At 36.8% G+C, this 26,173-nt stretch overlaps 1 protein-coding gene across 1 annotated transcript in view; it reads left to right on the top strand.

The window, feature by feature from the left end:
- The window catches only part of NXPH2 (neurexophilin 2), a 102,147-nt gene extending 79,011 nt beyond the window's left edge, over positions 1-23,136 (top strand). The window contains exon 2 of the mRNA XM_037020703.2: positions 20,668-23,136. Within this exon, the coding sequence (XP_036876598.1) occupies positions 20,668-21,411 (744 nt within the window). The 3' untranslated portion in view covers positions 21,412-23,136. The remainder of the gene's footprint in view (positions 1-20,667) is intronic.
- The last annotated feature ends 3,037 nt before the right edge of the window (positions 23,137-26,173 follow it).

The raw sequence follows: 26,173 nt of genomic DNA, 5'->3' as shown, positions 1-26,173 counted from the left end.
TGGGTAATTAGACAAAAGGAGCTTGGGGGAGAGGGAACACTCAGACAGAGCAGTTTTTGCTTTTAGAATGAAGATAGATTCAGGAAAACTATCAGTGGCTGTCACATGTTCTGATAAAAGACTGTCGATTAATACATGTCAATCACATTCAATCTGTTCCTGATAGAAGCTGGCACTGTCATCTTCAGACGGTGAGCAATCACAGATCAATTCTGCTTCTATGTCTTCATTTGAACTTAACAGCCTAGAGAGATACTAGAAACGGCACCCAACTGGGAATGTGGAGACCTCAGCTCTTGATGTTTTTCTTAGTTTTAAGGTCCTCAGTTTCTTGGACTGTATAATTTTGCAGTTGGAATATATTCACCTCATGAAAACTCAACAGATATTTATTAAACATTTTATACAGATGAGACATTCCACTCTTGCCTACTTCTCCAGTAACACATTGGGCCCCACCCCTCACTAACTGCCTTCATATAATTCTTGGAATTCACCGAGTTCTATCTAACCATGGGGCCTTTCTCACACTGTCCCTCTGTCTACAGCACTTTTCCGCACTGTCCCTACAACAAGCTCCAGCTAATTCTTCCCATGCAAGCTTAAAATGCCACCTGCTCATGCCATTCACTATAATATGACCCACCCTGTTCTCTGGTGAATCTCCTATTGGCCATTCCTCTTTGCACTCCGTACAGTTTGTATTTGTTTTGTAAATGTGTTTGTTTATAAATTTTCTGTGGGTTTCTTCAACTAGACAATGCACTCTGTAAAGTGGGTGCCATGACTGTCTTAGTCACTACTGCCTCCCATTGCCCAACCCAGTGCCTAGAACACAGAGGTACCCAAAAAATATGTGTGAAATGGATGTCAGAGGAGACTCAAAGTAACTTGAAATCTAGCAAGAGGAAGTAAAATGAGGCAGAATATTGGTGTGCCTTAAGAGAACCATGAGCAAAGTTCTCTGATAATTTTCAAGAGGAATTCAAAGGTCACAGACAGCTACTGCCCAGGAGTAAATGGAGGGCACACTGGAAAGGCCAAAGGAGCCATTGCCAGAAGGACCTTGTTTTCCAATTGAGGAGACTGAATTTTATTCCTAATGCAATGGAATATACTGATGAGTTTGAGTCATGGAGGGACATGGTCTGCTTGTATAAAGGTCACTCCAGGTGCTGTGCAGAGAGTGAAAATGCAAGATTAGACACAGGAGTTCTGAAGGTAACTGGAAGATCACATTGTTGATGGAGGAGTCAGTGGAGGTGAAGAGAAGTAGATTTAAAATAGATGTGGGAATAGAATATAGGGATTAGTGAAGAGTTAGATGGGGGCGGGCTCAAGATGGATGGAAATGCGCTGGATGGGGAAGAGTAGGTGGCAAAGGAGAATGTGTTTGCAGGGGAGAAATGAACGCAATGACCCTATTATCATATGAGGGGTGGACATTCTTGAGGATAAGTTTACATTTCAAGTTTCTCTGTCTCTGGATAACTGCTTTCTGACACTTCCTCTCTGCCACCACAGCAAGCTACTCTGTCCGTTCTAGTGCAAGTGCTTAATGAGGGAATGTTACCCATGTGGTTCCTCTGTAATGGTTGCTCAATAAGCACCAAAGTGAACCAGGTTTAATTAACAGGTTGATTAGTTTTTAACACTCATTTGTACATAAAGACATAGTGAGTCACTGCTTCTCTTTCTCAAGTAACACAGTGGAAAGGATTCCATTGGGTATTAAATGTTCTGCTTTATTTAATAGATTGTTAAATATGTCTACAAAAGCCAAGTGCAGTATAGCGAGAAATGGAGCACCTACCTCTGTGACTTAGGTCCAGAACACTGTTGTCTAAAATAATCAGCTCTCCCCACAACACTGTAACTTACCTGAATGATTTCCTCCTTAGTCCTTTGCTCTGACATGGATGCTCCCAGAAAACCATACTCTTTCATTGGCAATTCACTGAATGCTGTGCTAGTTCTCCCCTGGACCCTGGAGGGCACTCTTCACAGCAGCCTTTCTGTCCCTTTCCCTGTCTCAGTAGGGTAAGCCAGAGCACCCCTTTCCCAGGTCCCTTCCTGAATCTGACCATGCCCTTCAACCAAGCTCCATGACCCTCCTTTTCTGGATGCCAGAGGCTGGACTTACACTTATGTCTCCAAGAGCCAAAGTGGCCAGGACCCCATGAGGAATTGTTTGTAGCATCTCACTTTGCTCCTTCCTTAAGCATGGCTTTTCTCTAGAGGTTCCTTATGAAGACCACAATTAATTAGACTTCATGAATTTGATCCCCAATAATTTTAAAATATATGATCATTTGGATACAGGCCAGGAATGATTTTGCAAAACATAAAATCTGAGGGGAGAATGTAAACAAGTAATTCAATTAATATTGAAATAATAGTACCAGTTTTGGGGGAGGATCACACTTTTTTAGCAATAATTTAGTAAACATGCATTCCTTATTTAAACATTGTGCTGGGCCTTGGGAATACAACAAAGAATAAGATAATGTCTCTATCTTTAAGGAATTCAGCCTAGTGAAGAGAGACCAACCAGTTCAGGTGTTGATTATCACAGTATAGTGGTGGGGGCCCAAAAGGTGGGGAGAGACCAAGTCCTTCAGATGGTCAAAGACGCTTTTTGGATGCTCCCATGACCTATTTTGAGGCTGATGTGACTGCAGAAATCATCTGTCACCTCTAACTTCAAGTTTTATATTTGCTTTTAAAATTGTTATTGCTCGCATTCATTAAGCTGATAATAATAATTGTTACATATTTAGACTTATTTACAATTGTGCATAAATAAGTGACATTGGTGTCCCTTACATATTGAGATTCTACAAAAGCTTGTTTTAGGGTGAAAAAGATTCAAATCCTCTGAAAGAGTGAAAATGCCACTCTAGGTAGTAGGGAAGTATTTAAAGACTCACAGTCACATTTCTTTATCCATTCACTTATTGATGAATACACTTTGGTTGCCTCCATAACCTGACTATTGTAAATGATATGGCAATAAACGGGTGTATATATCCTTTCAAATCAGTTATTTCATTTTCTTTGGGTATTGTGACAACATGGATGGACCTAGATGGCATTCTGGTAAGTGAAATAAGCCAGGTGGAGAAAGACAAATACCATATGATTTCACTAATTTGTGGAATCTAAGAACAAAACAAAACAAAATGAGCAAAATAGCAGTAAACTCATAGACACTGAGAAGTGACTGATGGTTTCATGAGAGAGATGGGTGGGTGGAGAGGGTTAGTGGGATAATGGGGCACAAAAATTATCAGTCATAATGTAAGTTGGTCACAGGAATGTAGTACAGCATGGAGCACATGGCCAATGATTCTGGAACATCTTCCTTTTATGACAATATCTGTACTAGTTGAGGGGAGGATTTAATAGTATGGGTAACTGTTGAACCACTGTGTTGTATATTTGAAACATATAATATTGTACATTAACTATACTTCAATTTTTAAAATGCACTTTTAATTTAAAAAGGTGCACAATCAGATTGCAGTCAGATTTTAGAAAATTCACTGGGTCAACTGCTGCCTAATGAGTGTGGCTTGAGAGGAAATGTTTGCAAGACAGCCTGGGCCACTACCTTGATCCTGAACTATTTCCTAATCCCAGGACATGCAACCTTCCCCAGGGCTTCTGAACCAGGTGTGGAGAGAGGTAATGGGAGGAGGAGGAGCAAAGAGAAGGCTACTAAGAGATTGACAGAGACACAGTAGAGACTGAGATTTTGATCTGTTTGCAAATGATTGCAAACACCATGAGCAAGTCCCAGTCAATTTCACCCAAGTATCAGATGATTGAAAGAGAGCTCTCAATAGGTTTACTTAGCTGAACAATTGTCAGCAAGGCACAAAAATTCACAGGGTTATGGGAGCAGAGTGTCCGCCCAGTAAAGATTGTATGAGGAAGCGCTGCAGGCATTTGAGTTATAACAAAGAGCTCCTGGCATCCCCTCCACACCACATCTTCATTTTAAAAAATGTCTATCCTCTTTTTTAACTGCTGCTCACAACTCTCATGGAGGAATCATATTATGTTTTACAAAGTATGAAATGTGTTGTCTTTTTCATGATTCAGTTAAAGTGAAACAGTTTATTTGAAAACTAGAGATACAGATCTTGAACTCCAGATAAAAGTCTGGCTAAAGGTGGAGATCTGTGAGTTAAAACAGCATCTAGGTGGTGGATGAAGTCATGGGGATGATTACTGAGAGAGCGTAATAGAATTCAGTCTTTTCTATAATCCCCTGCAAAATAATTCTTTTAATAATTACTACCAACTTCTTCAAATATTATTAATAAATGTTTTCATTTAGGTTTTGATAGAAATGGCATAAAAATAAATGTGATTAATTCCCAGAGGAATTAATGTTTAAACAAAAGGGTATTAACAAGAAGCCTGCATGTCAGAACATGTACCAGGAAGTTGCTCCGGCTGGGAGGGGGAAGGAGATTAAGGTAAGAAAGAGCCGGCTGTGCAGTCACTTCAAAAAAAATGCATAAATTTTAAACTGGCCCAAAAAATTAAGACAAATGGGAAAAAAGCCTAATGTAAATATAACTGGCGAAGGCAACGACATGCGGGAAAGAAAGTGAACCCTGTAGTACTCAGCCAATGGGAAGCCAGGGGAGGGACTCGCGTGCTAGGGAATAAATAGCTTGTTGTAACCCCCTGAGTGCATCTGCTCACCAGACACCCGATCTTGCAAGAACACCGTTTAAAGCCTCCCTCTGCTGTTCCAAGTTTGGACCAATGATTTAATGTCTTATAGATTTCATAATTCTTCTATCAAATTATCATTATTGTCCAGTTCCATTCTCCCAACTTGTAACTCTTCTTTTCATCTCTACTATTTTTCCTACTTGGCTAATTTATTAACTACATTTTATTTAAGATTTAAAATATCTCCTAAGTGGCCTAAGAATAAAGCCTAAGGGGAAAAAAAAAAGTGGTTCAACAGTTACCCATACTATTAAATCCTCCCCTTAACTAGTACAGATACTGTCATAAAAGGAAGATGTTACAGAATCATTGAGAGGTCCAAGATGTCATACAAACCATTGGATTCAGTTTATGTAGTATGTATTCAGTTTTTATTGGGCACTTAACTGTCAGTCAGGCACTGTGATAAGTTCTGGAGACAGGGCGAGCAGATATAGTAAGTACTTTCAGTGAGTTTATAAGAGGAAGAGTCAAGTAAAAAATTAATAATAAACAGTGTGACACCTGGATGATATAAACTTTCAGGTTAGATGAACATGGAAACACTTGACCCTGAATTGGAACCTATAATTAAGTCACCATTATCCCTATATTAGGTTCTGTGGAGAATATAAGAAAGCAAGAGGCATAATTCAGTCATGAAAATAAGATATTCACATGTGAACATCATTGTTAAAATCAAAAGGCAGTGTATCAGAGTTCTCCAGAGGCACAGAAACTGTAGGATGATAGATGATAGAGAGATGTGTAGATAGATAGATATAGATAGGTAGATAGACACCTAGAGAGCTGTATTTCAAGGGATTGGTTCTTTACAATTGGGAGGGCTGGCAGGTTCAATATCCGTAGAATGGGCCCCAGAAACTCTTGGACAGGAGTTGAGGCTGCAATCTTGGGGCAAAATTTCTTTCTCAGGGAAACCTCAGTTTTGTTTTTGAGACATTTCAACTGATTGGATGAGGCCTGGCCACAACATCAAGAATAACCTCCTTCCTTAGAGTCAAACTGATTGCTCTGGAACAAACACCAAAGGTGTGGCTGGACAACTTTTGCTAGACATGAGGTATAAGACACATGGATCCAATCAGCCATCTCAGCAGAAACCGGAAATAGAGATGCGGTTTTCCAGAAAGGACATGGGGAGCACTCTCGTTGATAGCTTGGGCCCCAGGGACTTACACAGGAGACTGAAGGGTTTAAGAATTTTTACCACCAGGAATATTGCCAGCCTGTGATGAAAGGTGCAGAGAAGGAACAAAATAAAGAAAGAAACCTCTGCAGGCAGAACTGTGGATGCAAAGATCTGGGCAGACAAGGCCTTCATAGGTGATGCAGGTGGGGACAATGAGCTTACTCCTGCCTTTAATGACCCAGGATCCTTCTGATTTAGAATCTAATTACAAATGATGGATGTTTATATTGGATCTGATGAAAAATCCTTCTGATTTATAATATGATTACAAATAAAAAAAATCGACCTTGATTTTAACTTAGATGTTGTTCTTAGTACTAGCAAAATGTTTTTTTTCTAAAGCATTTGAGCCATTGTGCAACAATACATTTCCTTTAAAAATAACTAAAGATGATACAGAAAATGTGTTATTTATATTATATAGAGGTTATGAATAAATATTAAAATAGCAATAGTTATCAGACTTTAACTTTCCTCAGCTTTCTTTTTTATACATAATATTTATTTATATGCTATCATGAAATTTCTCAAACTTTGATTAACTACAGACCATGTAGCGCGTGCTTTGTGCATGAGTGGATCATGATTTGAGGTAATTTTTTTATTGAAATATCATTGATATACAACCTTGGTTTCAAATATTCAACACAGTGGTCCAACAGTTACCCATACTATTAAATCATTACCCCAACTAGTGCAGATACTGTCATAACTGGAAGATGTTACAAAATCATTGGCTATGTGCTCCATGTTGTACTAACCCTGTGACTAACTTACATTATGATTGAGAATTTTTGTGCCTCATTATCCCCCTAACCCTCTCCACCCACCCACCCCAACATCTCCCTCATGGAAACCATCAGTCACTTCTCAGTGTCTATGAATCTACTGCTATTTTGTTCATCTTGTTTTGTTTTGTTTTTTTATTCCACAAATAAGGAAAATCATATGGTATTTGACTCTCTCTGCCTGGCTTATTTCACTGAGCATATTACCCTCTAGGTTCACCCATGTTTTTGTAAAGGGCCGTATTTCTTTTTTTAATGGTTGAATAATATTCTATTGTGTATATGTACCACATCTTCTTTATCCATTCATCTACTGATGGACATTTTTATTGCTTCCATATCTTGCCTATTGTAAATAATGCAATGATAACATAGGGGTGCATATGTCTTTTTGAATGAGGGATTTTGTTTCCTTCCAGTAAATTCCTAGGAGTGGAATTAATGGGTCAAATGGTATTTCTATTTTTAGATTTTGAGGAACCGCCATACTGCTTTCTGCAGCAGCTGCACCAATTTACACTTCTACCAACAGCGTAGAGGGTTCCCATTTCTCCACATCCTCACCAAGGTTATTTTTGTCTTTTGGATAGTGGCCATTTTGACTGGTATGAGGTGATATCTCATTGTGGTTTTAATTTGCATTTCTCTGATGATTAGAGATGTGGAGCATCTTCTCTTGTGCCTGTTGGCCATTTGTATTACTTTCTGAGAAACACCTGTTCAGGACCTCTGCCCATTTTTAAATTGGGTAATGTATTTTTTTGGTATTGAGGTATATGAGTTCTTTTCATATTTTGCATGTTAACCCCTTATAGATAAATCATTTACAAATATATTCTCCCATACTGTAGATTGCCTTTTTGTTTTTTGTTGTACAGAAGCTTCTTAATTTGATGTAGTTCCACTTATTCTTTTTTTAATTTTTTTTCCCTTGACCAAGAAGATGTGTCCAGGAAAAAAATTGCCCATTCTTATGTTTGAGAGAGACTTACCTGTGTTTTCTTCTGAGAGTTTAATGGTTTTATGACTTACATTCAGGTCTTTGATACATTTCAAGTTTACTTTTGTGTATAGAGTTAGACAGTAATCCAGTTTCATTCTTTTACATGTAGTTGTCCAGTTTTCCCAATGCCAGTTATTGTAGAGGCTATCTTTTCCCCATTGTATATTCATGCTCCTTTATCTTATATTAATTGACCATGAAAGTGTGGGTTTATATTCGGGGATCTCTATTCTGTTCCATTGATCTATGGGTCTGTCCTTGTGTCAGTACCAAATTGTTTTCATTACTAGCTTTGTAGTAGAGCTTGAAGTCAGGGAGCATAATCTCCACAGTTTTGTTTTTCTTTCTCAGGATTGCTTTGACTATTCAGGGTCTTTTGTGGCTCCATTCTAGGATTATTAGTTCCAGCTTACTCTAAAATGCTGTTGGTATTTTGATAGGGATTGCATTGAATCATCTGTAAACTGCTTTAATCAGGATAGCCATTTTGACAATATTAGTTCTTCCTATACAATGAGCATGGGATAGATTTCCATTTATTGGTATCTTCTTTAATTTCTCTCATAAGTATCTTACACTTTTCAAAGTACAGGTCTTTCACCTCCTCAGTTAGGTTTATTCCTAGGTATTTATTTTTATGCCATTATAAATGGAGTTATTTTCCTGATTTATCTTTCTGCTAGTTCATTGTTAGTATATAGGAATGCAATCGATTTCTGTATATTAAGTGTGTATCCTGCAATTTTGCTGAATCCAGTTATTAGTCTGATTAGGGAGTTGTCCATATTTTGTTTATTTTCTCAAAGAATCACCTCTTGGTTTCATTGATTTTTTTCTACTGTTTTATTCTTCTCTATCTTTTTTATTCTGTTCTGGTCTTTATTTTGTCCTTCCTTCTACTAACATTGGGTTTTATTTGTTCTTCTTCTTCTAGTGTCTTTAATTGGGAATTTAGATTGATAATTTGTGATTGATCTTTTTTCTTGAGGTAGACCTGTATTGCTATGCACTTCCCTCTTAGAACTGCTTTTGCCATACCCTATAGATTTTGGAATATTGTATTTTTGTTTCCATTTGTCTCCATGTATTGCCTGATTTCTGTTTTAATTTGTTCATTGATCCATTATTTAGAAGCATGCTTTTTAGCATTCATGTGTTTGTAGGTTTTTTTGTTTTCTTTTTTCTTTCTCTAATTTATTCCTAGTTTCATGTCACTGTGGTCTGAGAAGTTGCTCGATACAATTTCAATCTTTTGAATTTATTGAGGCTCTTTTTGTGGCCTAGTATGTGATCTATTCTGGAAAATGTTCCATGTACAATTGAGAAAAATGTGTATCCTGCTGCTTCTGGGTGAAATGTTCTGTAGATGTCTGTTAGGTCCACCTGATCTAATGTGTTGTTCAGTGCCTCTGCTTCCTTATTTGTTTTCTGTCTGGTTGATCAGTTTATTGATGTGAGTGGTGCATTAAAGTCTCCTAAAATGAATGTGTTTCAATGTACTTCCCCCTTTAATTCTGTTAGTATTTGTTTTACATATTTAGGTACTCCTGTGTTGGGTACATAGATATATATAATGTTTATATCCTTTGGTTGGACTGACCCTTTTTATCATTATGTAATGTCCTTCTTTGTCTCTTGTTACTGTCTTTGTTTTGAAGTCTATTTTGTCTGATATAAGTACTGCTAATCCAGCATTTTTCTCCCTATTATTTGCATGAAATATCTTTTACCATCCCTTCACTTTCAGTCTGTAATTGTCTTTGGGTCTTAAATGACTGTCTTGTAGACAGCATGTAGATGTGTCTTTATCCATTCTGCTACCCTATGTCTTTTAATTGGTGCATTCAGTCCATTTACATTTAAGGTAATTATTCATATGTATGTACTTATTACCATTTTATTAATAGTTTTCTGGTTGTTTTTATAGTTTCATTCTTTTCCTTTCTTCCTCCCTTATACTCTTCTCTTGCTATTTCAAGTTTTTATTTAATGTTGTGATTGGATTTCTCTTTTTAAATTTTTTGTGTATCTATTATAGGCTTTAGGTTTGTGGTTACCATAGGGTCAAGGATAGCCTCCTGACTTTATAACAGTCTGTATTAAGCTGATGACTGCTCTATTTCTAAACACAATCTAAAAGTAGTTTTTTTCTTCTCCTTCCTCCTCCACACTTTATGTATTAGATGTTATAATCTGCATTTTTATGTATCCCTTGACTGATTTTGTGCAGTTGGTTTTACTACTTTTGTTTTGTTTTGTTTCATTTTAATTTCATACTGCATCATAAGTAATTGGTCTATTTGGTTTATTTTGGTCTAATTTGGGTTTATTTTTACTTCTGAAAACTATTTAGTCTTAGGAATATTTCCATCTATATAATATACCCTGTAATGCTGGTTTAGTTATTATAAATTCTTTCAGCCTTCATTTATCTGGCAAGTGTTTAATCTGTCCTTCAGATTTGAATGATAATCTTGCTGGGTAAAGGGTTTTTGTTTGCAAGTCTCTGTTTCAACACATTAAATATTTTATGCCACCCCCTTCTGACCTATGAAGTTTCTGCTGAGAAGTCAGCTGATAGCCTAATGGGGTTTCCCTTGTAAGTAACCTATATTCTCTTTCTGGCTGCTTTCAATGCTCTCTCCTTACCTTAATCTTTGTCATTTTAATTATTATATGTCTTGGTGTTGTCTTTCCGGGGTTCCTGCCGTTAGGCACTCTCTGTGCTTCTGTGACCTGAGTGTCTATTTCCTTCCCCAGAATGGGGAAGTTTTCAACAATTATTTCTCAAAGAGACTTTCTATCCCTTTGTCTCTCTTGGCTCCTTCTGGCACCCCTATTATGCAAATATTGTTTAGTGTGGTGTTCTCACACAGCTCTCAGCATTCATTTCTAGAGATTCTTTTTTCTCTCTGTGTTTCAGCTTTGTCATTTCCTGTTCTCTAATTTCTATCTCAATGATTGTCTCCTCTACTTGCAGCAGTCTATTATTCATTCCCTCCATTGTATATTTAATTTCAGTTACTGCATTCTCCAGCTCTAAGTGGCTTTTTTTCAACTCTTGTGTCTCCTTGTTGAAGTCCTCACTGAGATCTTCAATAGTTTTCCACAGATCCATGAGCATATATATGACTTACTTTGAAATCTTTATCAAGATGATTGGTGGTCTCTGTTTCATTTAGCCATCTATCTGGTGTCTTATCCTGTAGTTCTGTTTGGAACATATTCCGCTGCCTCCTCATTTTGTCAGGGTTTCTGTGTTTCTTCCTTTGTATTAGATGGATCTTCTGTGCTTTCTGGTATAGAGAGTAATGGCTTTATGAAGAAGGCATCTGTGGTGCCCAGAACTCAAGACTCTACCCTCCAGTCCCTGGTTCTCCTATGTGGTGGGGCCCCAGTTGCTGTTGGTGGGCAATAGACAGGCTGCTTTTCTGTCTGCCTGCTGTGGTCTATCTCAGTCTGCTGCAGCTGGCACAAGGCATGGCTGCACATGAGGAGGAAGGAGAGCTTAGAGCTGGCTCCTGCTGGTGCCTCTCTGGTTGAGCTAAGGCAGGGTTGAGAATGCTGGGAAAACCCTCTCCTTGCCTGCCAGTCTGGGTCAGGGGGTGCCCTGGCAGTGAGCTGGGAAGCACCTTGGGGCTAAGCCACCAGCAAAGGGGATGGAGTATCTGGGACTCCTGAGAGTGCCCAACCTGTTGGGCTGAGGGTGGGCGGGGTAAGTGTCATCCACCTGCCCTTTTTCCTGTGCACAGAGCTCCATCCAACCTTTACTCCTCTGATACCTCTCCTGCTACTGGCAAATCTTTTAAACTGCTTCCTCTGTTTTGGGTCTCAGTGTTACTGTTAGAGCATGCCTGTCCTCTACCAGTGGCTGGAGTCTCAGCCTCCCACAGTGTTCCAACTACCCTTGGTATCTAGCCCTGCTAATCAGCAGACCCAATACAGTGTAGACTCGTGCTCCGAAGGCAGATCTCCAGGGCTGTATGTGAAGAGTTCCTGAGCAGCTATCCCCTCCCAACTCTATTCCTCTTCCTCCAACCTGTGGGTTGGATGGGGGAAGGGCTTGGGTTCTGCTCAGTTATGGCTCTGCCACTCTACTTTTGTCTGTTGATCTTCTCTTCTTCACCAGGTGTAGGTGATATGTTCCGTTACCTTTAGGTCATTTTCAGGTTCATTTATGTTTGCTGTTATTGCTTCCTTGGTATGTGTGTGGGAAGTTTCCTTCTTGCCTTCCTGTTCTACACTATTTGCCCCCCATTTCTGCAGTTTTCATAGTTTCATTTTGTAAAATAAACTTCTATTCCTTTTTGTGTGAAAAAAATACTCTGTAAAACAAATATATTATGCTGTATTATATTACTTATATTATACTGATGAAGTTTTGTTTGTTTTTTTCTGTAAGATCCATTACAGTATTTGTGTGGAAAGAGCTGACACAAAAGACCTGATTTCTAAATTTATTGCTACTTCTCAATACTTGGGCCTTGGACCAACCTCTTAAGCTCTCTAATGCTAGCTATTTCCTGCCCTACACACCTCAGAAAGTAGGTGTAAGAATCAAATAAGATTATTTACAGAGATTCTATAATTCTTAGTGTAAATGTCAACAATGATTATTACAAAAGTAATTTTAACACAATTATCAATTTCATGTACACAGGTAATAGGCATTTGTGTTTTTTTATAAAATAGGTACCATTTGTAATATGTGCATTGTCACTAATCTTACAAAACATGTTTAGATTGGAACAAATAAAACAGCACATTTATGTAGGATCCTGTAAAAATCCCTAATAGATTGTGAATGTTTACATTTAAGTGAAATATCATACCATATATCTAAAACTGTCTGAAAAATTATTTTAAATTAATAAACATCATGTATGGTGAAAGAATGTAACAAATAAATGCTGACATTTTGAACTGAAAAAAAAAGTCAATTGATTGTAATGTTAACCATACCTGCAAAACACCTTCACAGCAACACCCAGATTAGTGTTTGAAAACTGAGTGCTGTAGCCTAGCCAAACTGACACTTGGAAGTAACCATCACAAACAGTATATACAAACTGCCAGATTAATGTTGTCTGAAAATTGAAATACCAAATGGATGTGATGGTAAAATTCAAAGCCATTCACACATGCAATGCTCCTACCCTCCTCCTGTCTCCACTTACCCACCCCCATGTTTCCTCATCCATCACTGGAACTGCCTAAACTGATATAGAAATACAAAACCTGGCTTTTCCACTCTTTTGACTGCTCTTCCCTGTGTTGCAACTTTCCTTTTTAAATGCCACCTTTTAGTGGTCAAGAAACATGTATTTTGTCTCTTCTAGGCCATCATATTTCAGAAGTATTTCTGGGTTTCTATCATGTGAAGCCCTTGTCTCTCATTAAAAACTTGGATGGGGTTTATAAGAACACATGGGTGAAAGTGGATGGAGCTGTTTACCATACTGGCATCATTTATTCCTTAACAGCAAAAGGACTGTTTCAATCAGGTTATCAAAAGAATAACTTGTTTGAGGTTGCAAAACTTGAATTAAATAAGATTGCAAGCTGACCCCATTTTAAATCAGGAAGCATGGATATATCATAACATTTAGCAGTCCCCTCTCACAAGGCATCTTTAACATTTGCTTCTAGCTTGTTCGTCATTTGTTCAAGAGCCCCTCTCATTCAGCTTGCTAATACAAAATGAAATCTGTTTTATCTTCATACTATTTGCCTTAAATGTTTACAGAAATTATGGTATGTACATGCATACATGTGTGTTTATACACATATTTCTAGGTCAGAACGTGTGTAAGATTTTTTGCAAAGGTTGTATCATTGAGTTTCCAGATTACTGTCATCAAGATAAAATAAGAATTGCCATATTTAACCTTAGCAATAAAACTACTGCCAAGCATTGCAATCTAGCTTTTTGGCTCTTAGTACTAAGAGTTCTGTCTTCACATTTATGTTTCCTGTTAGTTCCTGTATCAATTTAGAAAAATGTAAAGGGTAGCTATTAAAAGCTATCTGCAAGGTAAATGTATTTGCTACTCTCAGTAGAAAGGATGTCCACTGGATAACTTTCTTCTCCTAAGCAATCTTTTGTTTTTCAACTTGCAAAATGAATTTTGAAACGATGCCACATTATGCCACAAAATATTAATAGGTATAATTAATATATTGATCTATGTTTGAGTCTATTATCCTTCATTCCCTTTATGTCGTCCTTCATTTAATCTGCAGTTCTGTAATGGAGCCCCAGAAATATGACTACAGGGCAAGCCAGACTACTGATCATTAATATTGCATTGTATGTTGTCCAGCAGATGTGTGTTCCAGCTTTTTTCAGCAGGGATGATATTCTGCAAAATTTCTGCCCTAAGAAAATACTTTCCAAGATTCATTTATAAGCAAAAAATTTAATGGGATACTGAATTTGATAATGACAGGGTTTTTGTTTTTTTCTGCCAAGCAGATTGCCATTTTAGTTTTCACTAAAGGATATAGGACAGAAATAGTAAAACAATCCAATTATATAAGATAAATATATGTGTGTGTGTGTGTGTATATATATATATATATATATATATATATATATATATATATGCGCAACAACAATGAGGCCTTAGACCACCTTTCATTATTGGTCTATAATTCTTCGGTTACAGTGGGATCTGCAAGCCACTTCTAGATTATATAACAGTGGTCACTTCTTGGCTTAAACTAATACCACCAGTGAATAATTAATGACTGGATATATGGATTCCATCACAAACATCATAACAGATCTATTAAACAAACCAATTATTCTTCCAAACTGGCACTTAGCAATGATTGAAAGAATATTAATAAATGCTTCCAGGATATCTGAGGGGGGAAAGCCAACTGCCTTTAAAAAAATATTTGTACAGATTTGTATCAATTTATCTCTTGTAACATATGCCAGTCTTGTTATTAAGAAAATTGTCCCAGCTTGGTGCAAATCCACAAGTTGGAGCATTTGGCTTATACTGCCTAATTCTGGAAAGTTTTAATTTTTTTCTTTGATGGATAGAGGACAATATATTTTTGGTGTACTATAAAATAGTTAATGGTGTGGTCTTCCTTGTTAATGGTAGGTGATTTATTCAGTCTATTGTGTATTTATATATTAAAATTGTTTCATGGTAAATCAGTATATACATATTTTATATACAATGTAAACAATACTGAAAACATCCTCTTGAGGTGTAGTTGCATTTTCACTGCTATGATTATAGAAAAAAATTTAAGTTGCTTTAGCTTTCACTTAGAAACTCATCAGTTCTTGTGAAAATCATAGGTATTAAAAGACAAATCTGTTATCTATTAACATCTTTTAACACACCTATAAACATAAAGACAAATAATTATCAAAGTGAAACCAATTTTTAAGAAATTAATATTGAATAAAAATAAAATAATAATAATAGTGATGATGACAGATATGACTTATAGCATGTAATATTGCCAGAGTAAATTATAAGTAGTGTACAATTTCCCAAACAACTCTGAATTATTTTAGATCATTCAGTGATGTGCTAAAAAGTAATAAATTGAAATGCCTGAGAGTTCCTGACTTAAAAAAAAAATCAATCCTAAATCAAGTGCCACTGAATTAAATGTAAATGAAATGGAGCTTACAACAACAAAAATGTACAAGCCTTATGAGAATTCTGAAAGTGAAAATTTAAAGAAAGGATCTTCTCTACCTAAACCAGAAGATGATTGACATCACCAGGGATAAGTCATGCTGCTGGCATGGACCCTTGGGATGAAGCAATGAAAATGGCACTTCCTTCTGTGGTCTTCCTTCCCAAAACCTATAACCCCAGTCTAATCATGAGAAAAATATCAAACTCAAATTAAAGAACCTTAGACAAAATGCCTAGCCAGTCTTCCTCAGAACGTTTAAGGCCATCTAGAACAAGGAAAGACAGATTTTTAGCAGCCATGACAAGCCTACGGATGCATATAACCAAAATAATGTGGGATCCTAGATGTGATGCTGGAGAAGATAATGGGCATGAGGGAAAAACTAAGGAACTCTGAGTAAAGTATGGACTTTAGTTTAATAATGGTATGTCAGTGTTGGTTCATTATTTATGAAAATGTACCGTAATGTAAGAGGGTAACAATACTGGAAGCTGGGTGCTGGGTGTATGGTAACTCTTTGTCCTATGCAACTTTTCTGTAAACTAAGATTATCCTAAAATAAAATGTTTACTGAAAAATGCATAACAGAGTTTTAAAAAAGGATCTTCTGAGATAGTATTTGCAGAGGAAGATGCTTTTTAGTTTATAAATTATTTCCATGATTCGTGACAGTTCTTACATCTGCTACTATAAAATTCATTGCAGTTTCTCTGCCTCTTGGGAAAAAAATGCATTTAATTATCAGTAAAATTCAACCTCAGCTTGTTATGATGAATGATTTGAACCTGTCAGCTTTTTTCCCCTATAAACAAAAGAAGTGAAATGAAATACAGTCTTCTTTCTCTACTCCCTTCCTTCCACCTGCTTCATTTAATTGATGAAGGTTTGAGCTTTTATTAATCTTTCTGAGCTTCTCTGTAAGATGCAGAAAAAGCTAGTATAATATCATTGTATCTAGCTAATGCGTGTGCTTTATGAAATTGATACACCCTGCCAAGACATAAATTACTTAAGTTTTGATAAATGTGTTGAAATCAGGGAATGTTCAAACAGATAAAGCATAGCAATTCCTCTTTTTCTCCCTCTGTTAAACTCCATTTTATGCTTGTGGTTAAATGTTTTGCATTATTATTGTAATATAATGGGACAGAGGACAGCAGTGACACCGATATTGGCGTAGAGAACTCTAACTAGTACAAAAGTGACCAGGGGGATACAGCCATATGTTTTGTAGATAACACCTAACAACGTTGCACTGAGTGGTTTTCCACCAGTTTCAGAACCACCTACAGTCTTCTCCCAGCATGTTGTATCATGCAAAGTGTCTGTTCGGGAAGGAGAACACCAGTCAGACACTTTGTACTTGCAGCTCACTTTGCTGGCTCACATGGTCAGTTGGAATCAAAGACCCAGCAACAAACACATTTTGTTGGCAAAGAGACCTCACCTGTGGCTGTGATCTGGTCACGAGTCAGATGCCAGTGAAACCAGAAATACATTTGATTGATACTCTGGAGTTGAGAAGGTTGATTTCTACTCAGTCATTAATTTATCACATGGCACTGAACACAAAACTTGATTAGCCATTAATTGGTTTCCTAGAGGCCTGAGAATTCCTGTGACTCTTTGAAGACAATTCTTTCAAAGAAGGAATGGGACTGACTATCCATTGAACCACACGAGATCCATCAGTCATTGAATTCCTTTTGCCAGAGATTGGGCTCAGTAATTTCCATGCATGCTTATATTTAGTCCTTACAATCAACTTGCAAAGGAGATGAAGGTGAGAAAACTGCAGCTCACACCAAACACAGAACCGAGGGGTAATGAAGTCACTAGGCACCATGTGGAGATTTTCCCACCATGGTGCTTCTATGTTGGAATTGTGTGAATGACAGCAGCAGGGCTGTGGCTCATCGAAACCCCAGTCCGTCCTGCTAGGTGTTCTGAGGCTGAGCATAAGTCTTGTGGATTTAGGTTGTGCAACCATCTACATAGACCTTGTAGACCTCTAAGCAGTGATGTATTCATTTTTTAGATGACATTCCAGGGGGAAGGCTGAACAGGTTACCTCAAAGGGAGAGAAAGCTGGGAGAAGAGATGCATCTGTTAGTTTTTTAAGACAACTGGAAATATATTTACCTTTTTGATCACACTTTCTGGAAACCCATCATCACCTAATAGCTTTTTGAGATTTGGCTTTACATTTGGAAGTCAGTATTTGTGAGAACTGTCCATGTATTTTAAACAGATTTTAAAGTACTGAACAAATTATGTATACACAGCTTTTCTCAAATTGCTTAATGTCCTCAAAGCAAGTTGGAAATGTGATTTCCAACTTAGAACTTAGAACTTAGAACTTAGAATGTGATTTCCAACAATAGAACAAATCAAAAAAATACACATATATACATATACATCTACTTTTATCTAAGGAATTGTCAGTGTCTTCATTGGATAAAAACTATCTGTTTGTTAAGCTTAGAATTTTTTTTTATACTCATATGTTTTAGAAGGAGTCACAAATGTTTGGGACAAGTTGTTACAACCAATTACTACAAAGAAAATCTTCTGTTTTCTAATGTCTCAGTAAATGGCCGTCTATTATTATAATTATTGCCATCATCATCATTTAATCATCTCAGAATTACCACAACAGAAATCTTAGAGATAGCCGAAGGATCTCATACAGTCTTCCTCATAATGGGGTCCATCACATATTATAAAATGTACTAATACTAGTTAGCTTTAGACTCTACATGATTGCAAATTTGCTTGTCATTGAATCATGAGTTCAATGTTTATAGGTTTTCAATAACAGAAAAGTAAAGAGAAAATCAGGCCAAGTGTTAAGTCAAAAAATGATCCAGGCAGAAAAAAATTGGGAAAATGTGTAATGTAAAACAAACATTTTCAGGAAAAAATAAAGAGCATGTTGCTGCTGATAGCAGAATGTCATACTTGTGAGCAAAAAAATGTTTTTGAGTGGAAAATGGATCTTGATTCTGCTAGTAAAGTATTAATCGTAGCATGGTGTGTTAAGGTACGAACTGAGGGATTTTTTTAATAAAAGCAAGCAAAAATGGGAACGTATGAGAGGCATTTACCCTAAGAAAGAAAGAAGGCAGGAGTGAAGAAAGAAGTTAGGAAGTGGTACTAAATAGGGAGTAGAGATCAGGAAGTAAAGCGGAAGCTCTTGTCCACCAGAGATGCCCAGCTAGTGGAAGGTGCACCTGTCAGCAGTAACCAAGCAAGGCACATCTCATGAAATACTGGAAATGGGTGAAAAATAGAACATAGACTCTGGGCAACATGAACATAATCACAGAGAAGAGAAATTGGGCCTTGGTCCGCAAGGGGTTTCTTATCGCTGCATGTGTCCTTGAGCCTCTTGCTGGAGAGAGGCCAGGGCACATCACCTGGAGCAGGCTGCATCAGCTCTCAGGAAATTCAAGGCACAGCTGGACCCAGGACTGAACTTCTGGGTTCTTTATTACCAATTGATTTGAGCGAGGTTCTTGCACATCGTAATTCAGAGTGTTCAAAATCAGAAAGCTGCGTACAGGAACCAAAATACCCAGAACATTTTGAGCCAGAAATCCTGAGTAATGATCCCTCTTTTCCTGGTGAATATGCCAGCCTTTCAACACCAGGAGGGAGAAAGAGGTATGAACTCAGGATACCCAAGCCCCTACGAAGAAGTAGTACAGATTTAGGTTCTCAAAATAATAAGAGTGTGTGTCATATCAATTTGCTTCCTGCCAAATCTCAGTAACTTAAGTGCAGAGAAAAGAATTTCAAAAAATACTAGACATGAGGAAGAAAAGCTTTGAGGGAATTAATCAAAGGGGCCAATATATATTATGCATACCCTCGTTCCCAAAGCAAATTAAAAAAAAAGGAAAAGGAAAACCCACACACACATTCAGGTTCTTGGATTCCGATTCTAAAATGATCCTGAGGATGAGGTATTTATTGGTAAAAACACTTTTCACAAAGCTCTATTAGAACTTAAACTTTCCATTTTTTATGAATATTTAAAAGATAACCTCATGTTATTAAACTCTACCATATTGTCAAATACAATATTTATAATTCAGGCTGTGCCATTTTTCAGAACTGGATTGAAAGCAATCATTTTTGTAATTATCTGAGACTAGTTTCACCGGGAGCTTTGCCGAGTTTGAAAGGGTCAGGAGAACAAGGCGCAAACACAGCCGCACTTCTTCCCCATCCTTTTCATCATGCTGGCAGCTGTCCGGAGCATCCTTACCAAAGCGGTTTGGTTTGCGCCATTAGAGATAAGAGGCTATCTGCATTTCCACTAGAAACCTCTATTTTCCAGACTTCGATACTCATCTATAAATTCTCATTCATTCTAGGCAATAGTTTCTAATATTAGGACTCTGTCCCTCAAAATCCATGTTGAATTAACTAAGTGGTTTTTAGAAATCACGGGTACTCCTATGGTATAAAAAGAAGAATCAAATGCAAATACAGTGCTTTGTTTCAATGGGTATGAGCAGAGCCAAAATACTATGGGATTTGTAAATACATATACATAAACTCTTAGCAATTCTTTCATCATATAATTCAGTTGTAAAAACATTTGTTGAATCATATTCAGCCTATTAATTCATTCAAAAGATACATTTCCAGCTTATTTCTGTTTCTAGAAAAGCAACTAAATTTGAAATGATACTTTTTGACTGAAACTTCTGTAGAATCTTCTTACCATCCACACTCCTTTTTTGTTACTCAGCTTGTGATGGATTTATACCAAAAGGTATGAGATTATATGACATAAGCTTTTGAATATAATAATACCCTTAATGTTTCCAAAAATACTTAAGAGACTCATTAATATCTTATATTCAGATGGTATCTAGCTCCTTGGTAAAAACCATCTACATTCTAGACATGTCTTCTACTTGAAAGAAGAGGCCTCACAGATTTAGTACTTCTATCAAATGAGAGACCAAAATATACTACTTCCCTTAGTCTGGAAAGATAGAAATTATAAAGATTAGGAAACAGAAACTAAAATGAAATACTCTCTTCTTAATTTCCTTTTAATTTTTATAGTAAACAATTGACATTATTTGAATTAAATGCTCATCTCCTTACACCGTTGTGTGTGTGAAAATGCTATTTAGCAAGAATGGAAATAAGATTGCAAGAATTTTCTTCCTGCTTTGGCTTTAATGTGTATGTGCTCAAAGCCTAATCTGAAGTCTCTCTTTCTTCTTTTCATACAGCTGTTTTGTGACAATAAGAAGGTGGTGCAGGCCACAGAGGGGCTGGATTGGGAAGACAAAGATGCTCCCGGGACCTTGGTTGGAAATATGGTGCACTCCAGGGTCATCAATCCTCTGCGCCTGTTTGTTAAACAGTCTCCGGTCCCCAAACCTGGACACTTGGCATATGCAGACAGCATGGAAAACTTTTGGGATTGGCTGGCCAACATCACGGATGTCCAGGAGCCACTGGCAAGAACTAAGCGGAGGCCAATAGTAAAAACGGGAAAATTTAAGAAAATGTTTGGATGGGGTGACTTCCATTCCAACATTAAAACTGTTAAACTCAACCTCCTCATCACGGGGAAAATTGTTGACCATGGAAATGGAACCTTCAGTGTTTATTTCAGACATAATTCCACAGGCCTGGGCAATGTTTCAGTGAGTTTGGTCCCCCCTTCCAAAGTGGTGGAATTTGAAGTTTCCCCTCAGTCTACCTTGGAGACCAAGGAATCCAAATCTTTCAATTGTCGCATTGAATATGAGAAAACAGATCGGGCAAAGAAGACTGCCTTGTGCAACTTTGACCCATCGAAGATCTGCTACCAGGAGCAGACTCAGAGCCATGTGTCATGGCTGTGCTCCAAGCCCTTCAAGGTCATTTGCATTTACATTGCCTTTTACAGTGTTGATTATAAACTTGTGCAAAAAGTCTGTCCTGACTACAATTACCATAGTGAGACCCCCTACTTATCTTCTGGCTGAATCTTTCCACAGTGATAATAATGAGGAACGAATATAATTATGTAATTATAATTTAATTAGAATGACGGAGAACCAAGCCCAGCTCTTCATGATAAAGGATCCCTTTTGTTTCTGGCAGTGAACCTTAGCTCCCTATTAGGTTTTCAAATTTAAAAGAAAAAATAATGTGTATGTTTTGATCGTAAATACTTTAATCTAAAGAGCCGAACTGTTTATGAGGCCATCGCTTTCATATAGGATGGCTAAATCCTAGAAATATTGTTGTTTCTCTGAAAGAAGCGTCAGTGGCAGCCACATGTAACAAGAAAGAACTGAATTATGCATGTGATAAACATTGCTCTTGAAATGAGCCTGCCTTTGAAATATGTTTTGGAAGGTTACCTTAAAAATAGCAGACTCAGTGAAGTAACTGAAAGGATTGCATTTGATAGATGAATCACATTTCTGGCATCCAATTCTTTTTTTTATTGCTGTCTTTTTTCCCACATCTGTGCTGTTGCTGATACGAGAGATGAAGGGGTACAATTTGTTTCAAAACTCATGTGTGAAGTTAGAGTGCCACAGTGGAACTAAGTGCATTATTATCTGAGCTAGAGGTGAGTAGAATGTGATTTAAACACTTAGCCCTGTGTTGGTCACCATCCTTAAAATTCCCATTTGAGTAGTAATATTTTTGTATTGGGAAAACAAATCTGGATATATTATAAGTCAGCTCCACAGTAATGAAGATCATGACGTTTTTAGATCCTTTTGCCAAATTCAATGTCATGACTGTCAGAAGTACTGTAAAATCTGTATTCACTCTATAGTCCGATAACCCTTTGATAGTGTGATTTTATATATATGTATATAACTCTCAAACTGAGAAAAAGTGATTGTTTCCTAGGCTAGAATGGGAAAAAAGTTGGAGGTGGAGGGTGGACCTTCCAGGATTTTTTATGAATTCGTTATTTCTGGCCTCCTAGATTAAATTCTCAGTACACTTACTTAATTATTTGAATGAAGGATCAAATCCTACATGGAAATAAGGATTATATTTAAACATTAGCAATTATTGCTAAGTCCTAACAACCAAGGTAGCCTGACTCACGAGGATTTGAAACTGCATCCAAGTTAAAGTTGCTTCACAGACTGTGTCCACCTGACTTTCTCTGAAGGATCATTCCGAAGGTAGAATTGGCTGATCTTTGCATTAGCACAGACGGAGAATTTGGCTGACCTGTAAAAAGGTTTCTAGGACTTGCAACACTCATGGAATGGTGACTGTTTTACAGCACATGTTACCTTTTAACCCCTTCCTATCTGTAAATTATCAGTTAAAGTAAGACATAAAATTGAGGACTGAAGGAAAGCCAGTCGTATGTAACCAACAAAAATGCTCTGACCACATCGTTCAAAATGCACAACTCTGTTCCCAGTTTGGCACTCCATTCCTTTCCTTTTTCTGGTGATATCTACAGTGTTTGATTTTGTCTTTTGTAAAAATTGTACTAGGCTTAGTGTGTGGTAGCTACAGGCTTGAAATGTTTGCTCTGAGTTTATCAAGTGCTTTTGTAATTTTGTGGTTGGTGTGAAATATTTTGAAACCTCTTTATTTTCAACTAGAAACAAAATTTAAAAACTATTGTAAAATATGTGAGAACCATATATGTATATATACTTAGAATTTCCATATACAGAGAAAGTATGTGTACACATTTCTATGTAAATAAAAAGAATTTGCTAAATCTGTCACGTGACTTCAAAGTGGTTTTTGTTATGTTTTGTTTTTAGTCTGTTTTCCTTGTTTCGAGTTAATTTGTGTGTGTGTGTGTGTGTGTGTGTGTGTAATTCCAACTGAGCATTAAGATTTTCCTTTTGTACATATTAAACAAAACAGCTTGGATATGGAGTTATAAAGTAAAGTAAAAGGATAATTCATATAAAGCACTTGGCACATAGCCTGTCTTCTAGTAAGAACTCTCTAAGTGTGAAACTGCCATTATGATTCTTATTATTATTACAACATGAAATGTAATTTAAAACTATCTGATGTTCAGAAGTTGAGTGATATAAACATTATGTCCATGCAAAGGGAAAAAAATGTAAATCGATTTACACAATTCTTAGATTTAAGCAGGGTTTGTGGAATTAAAAAAAAGAAGAAGTTTCCCTAGGCATATTTTTAATTGGAGTAGAACATATGCCACATACATTTTTAAGCCTTAATTTCATTTCAAAGCCTGCATAATTGTCAGTAAATGTACTTGGCACAATATAAATCAGGATCCCATTTAAACATGCAAATGCATACATTTCTACAAAACCATTTTTGCCTTTGAGTATTGCAGTCAAGGAAAGGACATTCATGTAAGCTAATTTAATGAACCATCACAGATTGTTCAAAAGTTAAAGGAATAAACCCTTTTAAAATGAAAACTAAACTACTTCAATTGTACCCCTGAAACTAGCATAATGTTATATGTCAATTACACGCCCAAACGTTTAAAAAATTTAAAAAAGCACTAGCAGAAATGTAATCTTCCCAGGGATGTCAGGAGTCTTCCCAGGGTCTCTCTAGGTCTACTGTTTCATTAGCAAGCAAACTAGTTTGAAGACCTTTTCTCTCCTCAGCAGAAACAGTCTTTTCATTAATCACTAGGCAAAATCAGAAAAGAGACTTTTCTTTGGGTAACTAAGAGCCCAGTGATCACAGGAGCCACAGACTGTAAACGTACAGAAGAGAAATGAAAGAGGAACCTGTGGACAGCATGCAGCCATGCAGCAATCAGTAAAAAGGAAACAATTTTCTTCTTACTGCTTGGTAGTTGGAATTTCAACACAATTCTCATGACCTAGAATAATAATAAAAGCAACAGTAAGTGTGGATCTCTGATATGGCCACTCAAACATATTACGTTGTATTCTTAAATCTTTATTTGGCAACACCTTTCTTCTTTGCTTTGTACGACCCAAATGCTAATGCTACACTGTAGGCAGGATTGTTACCTTTTAGGCTAATTTTGTCCCCATATAGCATGGTTTTGCCTGGTTGGAGCCACCATTAGGACCTGAAGAACTCTGCAGCTCAAAGTAGGGCAGGCAGATCATCAGTGTGACCTGTAAGCTTGTTAGAAATGCAGAATCTCAGGTTCTACCAGATACATTGAATTGAAGTTTTCATTTTAACAAGATTCCCATGTAAACTGTGTACACATTAAAGACTGACCTCAAAATATCTGGATTAGTAAATGTGCTGTAAGGGTCAGGAAGCTCATCGTAAGTAGTCATCCCTACGTTATGCTGGATCGAACAGGTTTCTGACAATAAATAAATAAATAAATAAATAAATAAATAAATAAATAAATAAAAACAGACCCTTTTAAAAACAGAAATTAAACTATAGATTGAAAACCAAATGAAGTGATCAACCTAATATTAACATATAGAAGGGTAACATTTCAAAGAGAGTGCAACACACACCATCTTCTAGTCCAACCCCCTTGTTTGACAGACCAACCGAAGCCCCATCAGAGTAAAGGACGCAACCTGTATTAAGTGGCAAACTCAGCCGAATGCAGGTCTCATGAGCCCTAGTCCCAGCTCTTGTGTTACATAGGAAAGATAAATGGGAGCAGGTAGGATAAAACAAAAATATTGTACTGAGTTTATAACAAGACATGGTCCAGAAGCCAAAACAAAACATGAAAATTGCTGAAAGTGTTCACTCTCAAAAATCTTCTGGATTGTAATTTTTCTATGAAAACAAAATGTGTATAAACTGAAACTATAGAAAAATAAAGTCAGAACAGAGCCATTATATCAAAACATAAAAGTCCTGGGTTATAGTTAAAGTATGACTGGCTAAGAATTAGCAGCAGAACAGTGTATTTGCAGAATTATCAAGTGATCATAATACCTGAGGGTATATTTTCATAAACAGAGCTGAGTTGTGTGAAATATCTTAACTGCCTAAAGGTCCAATTTTACTTTATAATCTTGAACTAATAAAAGGTCTATAAAATAGAAGCTGGAGTCATGCATTTTTTACTTCCTGTAAAACTATAGTTAACCCCAAGTTAATCAATTAGAACTGTTAATAAATAGAAATGTAGGATCTTCAATTATAAGACAAAAAAAAACAGGAAGACAAGTTCATATTAGGGATTTCTTTACTTCATAAAATTCTTGTAGAAGATATTCAAGGGTCATTTCATAATTCACCCTCATCTCCTATCCCATACTGTGAGGTCTAGAACCCTGGGAATGCATTCCATTCTGCTTCATTTTTATTATTCTCTTTTCTTTGTCCAACTCCACTCCCCTATAAATAATATGTAATCTATTCTCAAAAAGAATGAGCTAACTTTGTGTCCTCCACAGTACCTGGTAAGTGGAGTTAGATGAAGAAAAGAGAATAATATAAACTATAGTTGAATTTAAAGATTCAGTAAGTACTTAATCAATCCCTGTCACTTGATTTTTTAAAAATGTCCAATGCAATATGATTACTCAAGATCCACTTAACCCACGTAATATATGATCTACATTACATGATTCCCAGCATGAACTCATTGCTCCAACTGAAGACAATACCCACTGAATGTTAGCTCCAGAACCACAGAAACTTTAAAGCTGGAAACAGTATCAGAAATCAGCTACAGTATCAGATAAAGAAATGGATGCCCATGAGGTTTAAAAGCCTGTTTATTCTTATTGTTTTTCCTGCTGGGGTAAAGCTATTCTTTCTCCTCTTTATTCCTCCAAATCATTGCTGTTCCCC

This window comes from Manis javanica, chromosome 7 (genome assembly GCF_040802235.1).
Source record: "Manis javanica isolate MJ-LG chromosome 7, MJ_LKY, whole genome shotgun sequence".
In the NCBI taxonomy this organism is placed as follows: domain Eukaryota; kingdom Metazoa; phylum Chordata; class Mammalia; order Pholidota; family Manidae; genus Manis; species Manis javanica.
This window is presented reverse-complemented; position numbering and strand designations above follow the sequence as displayed.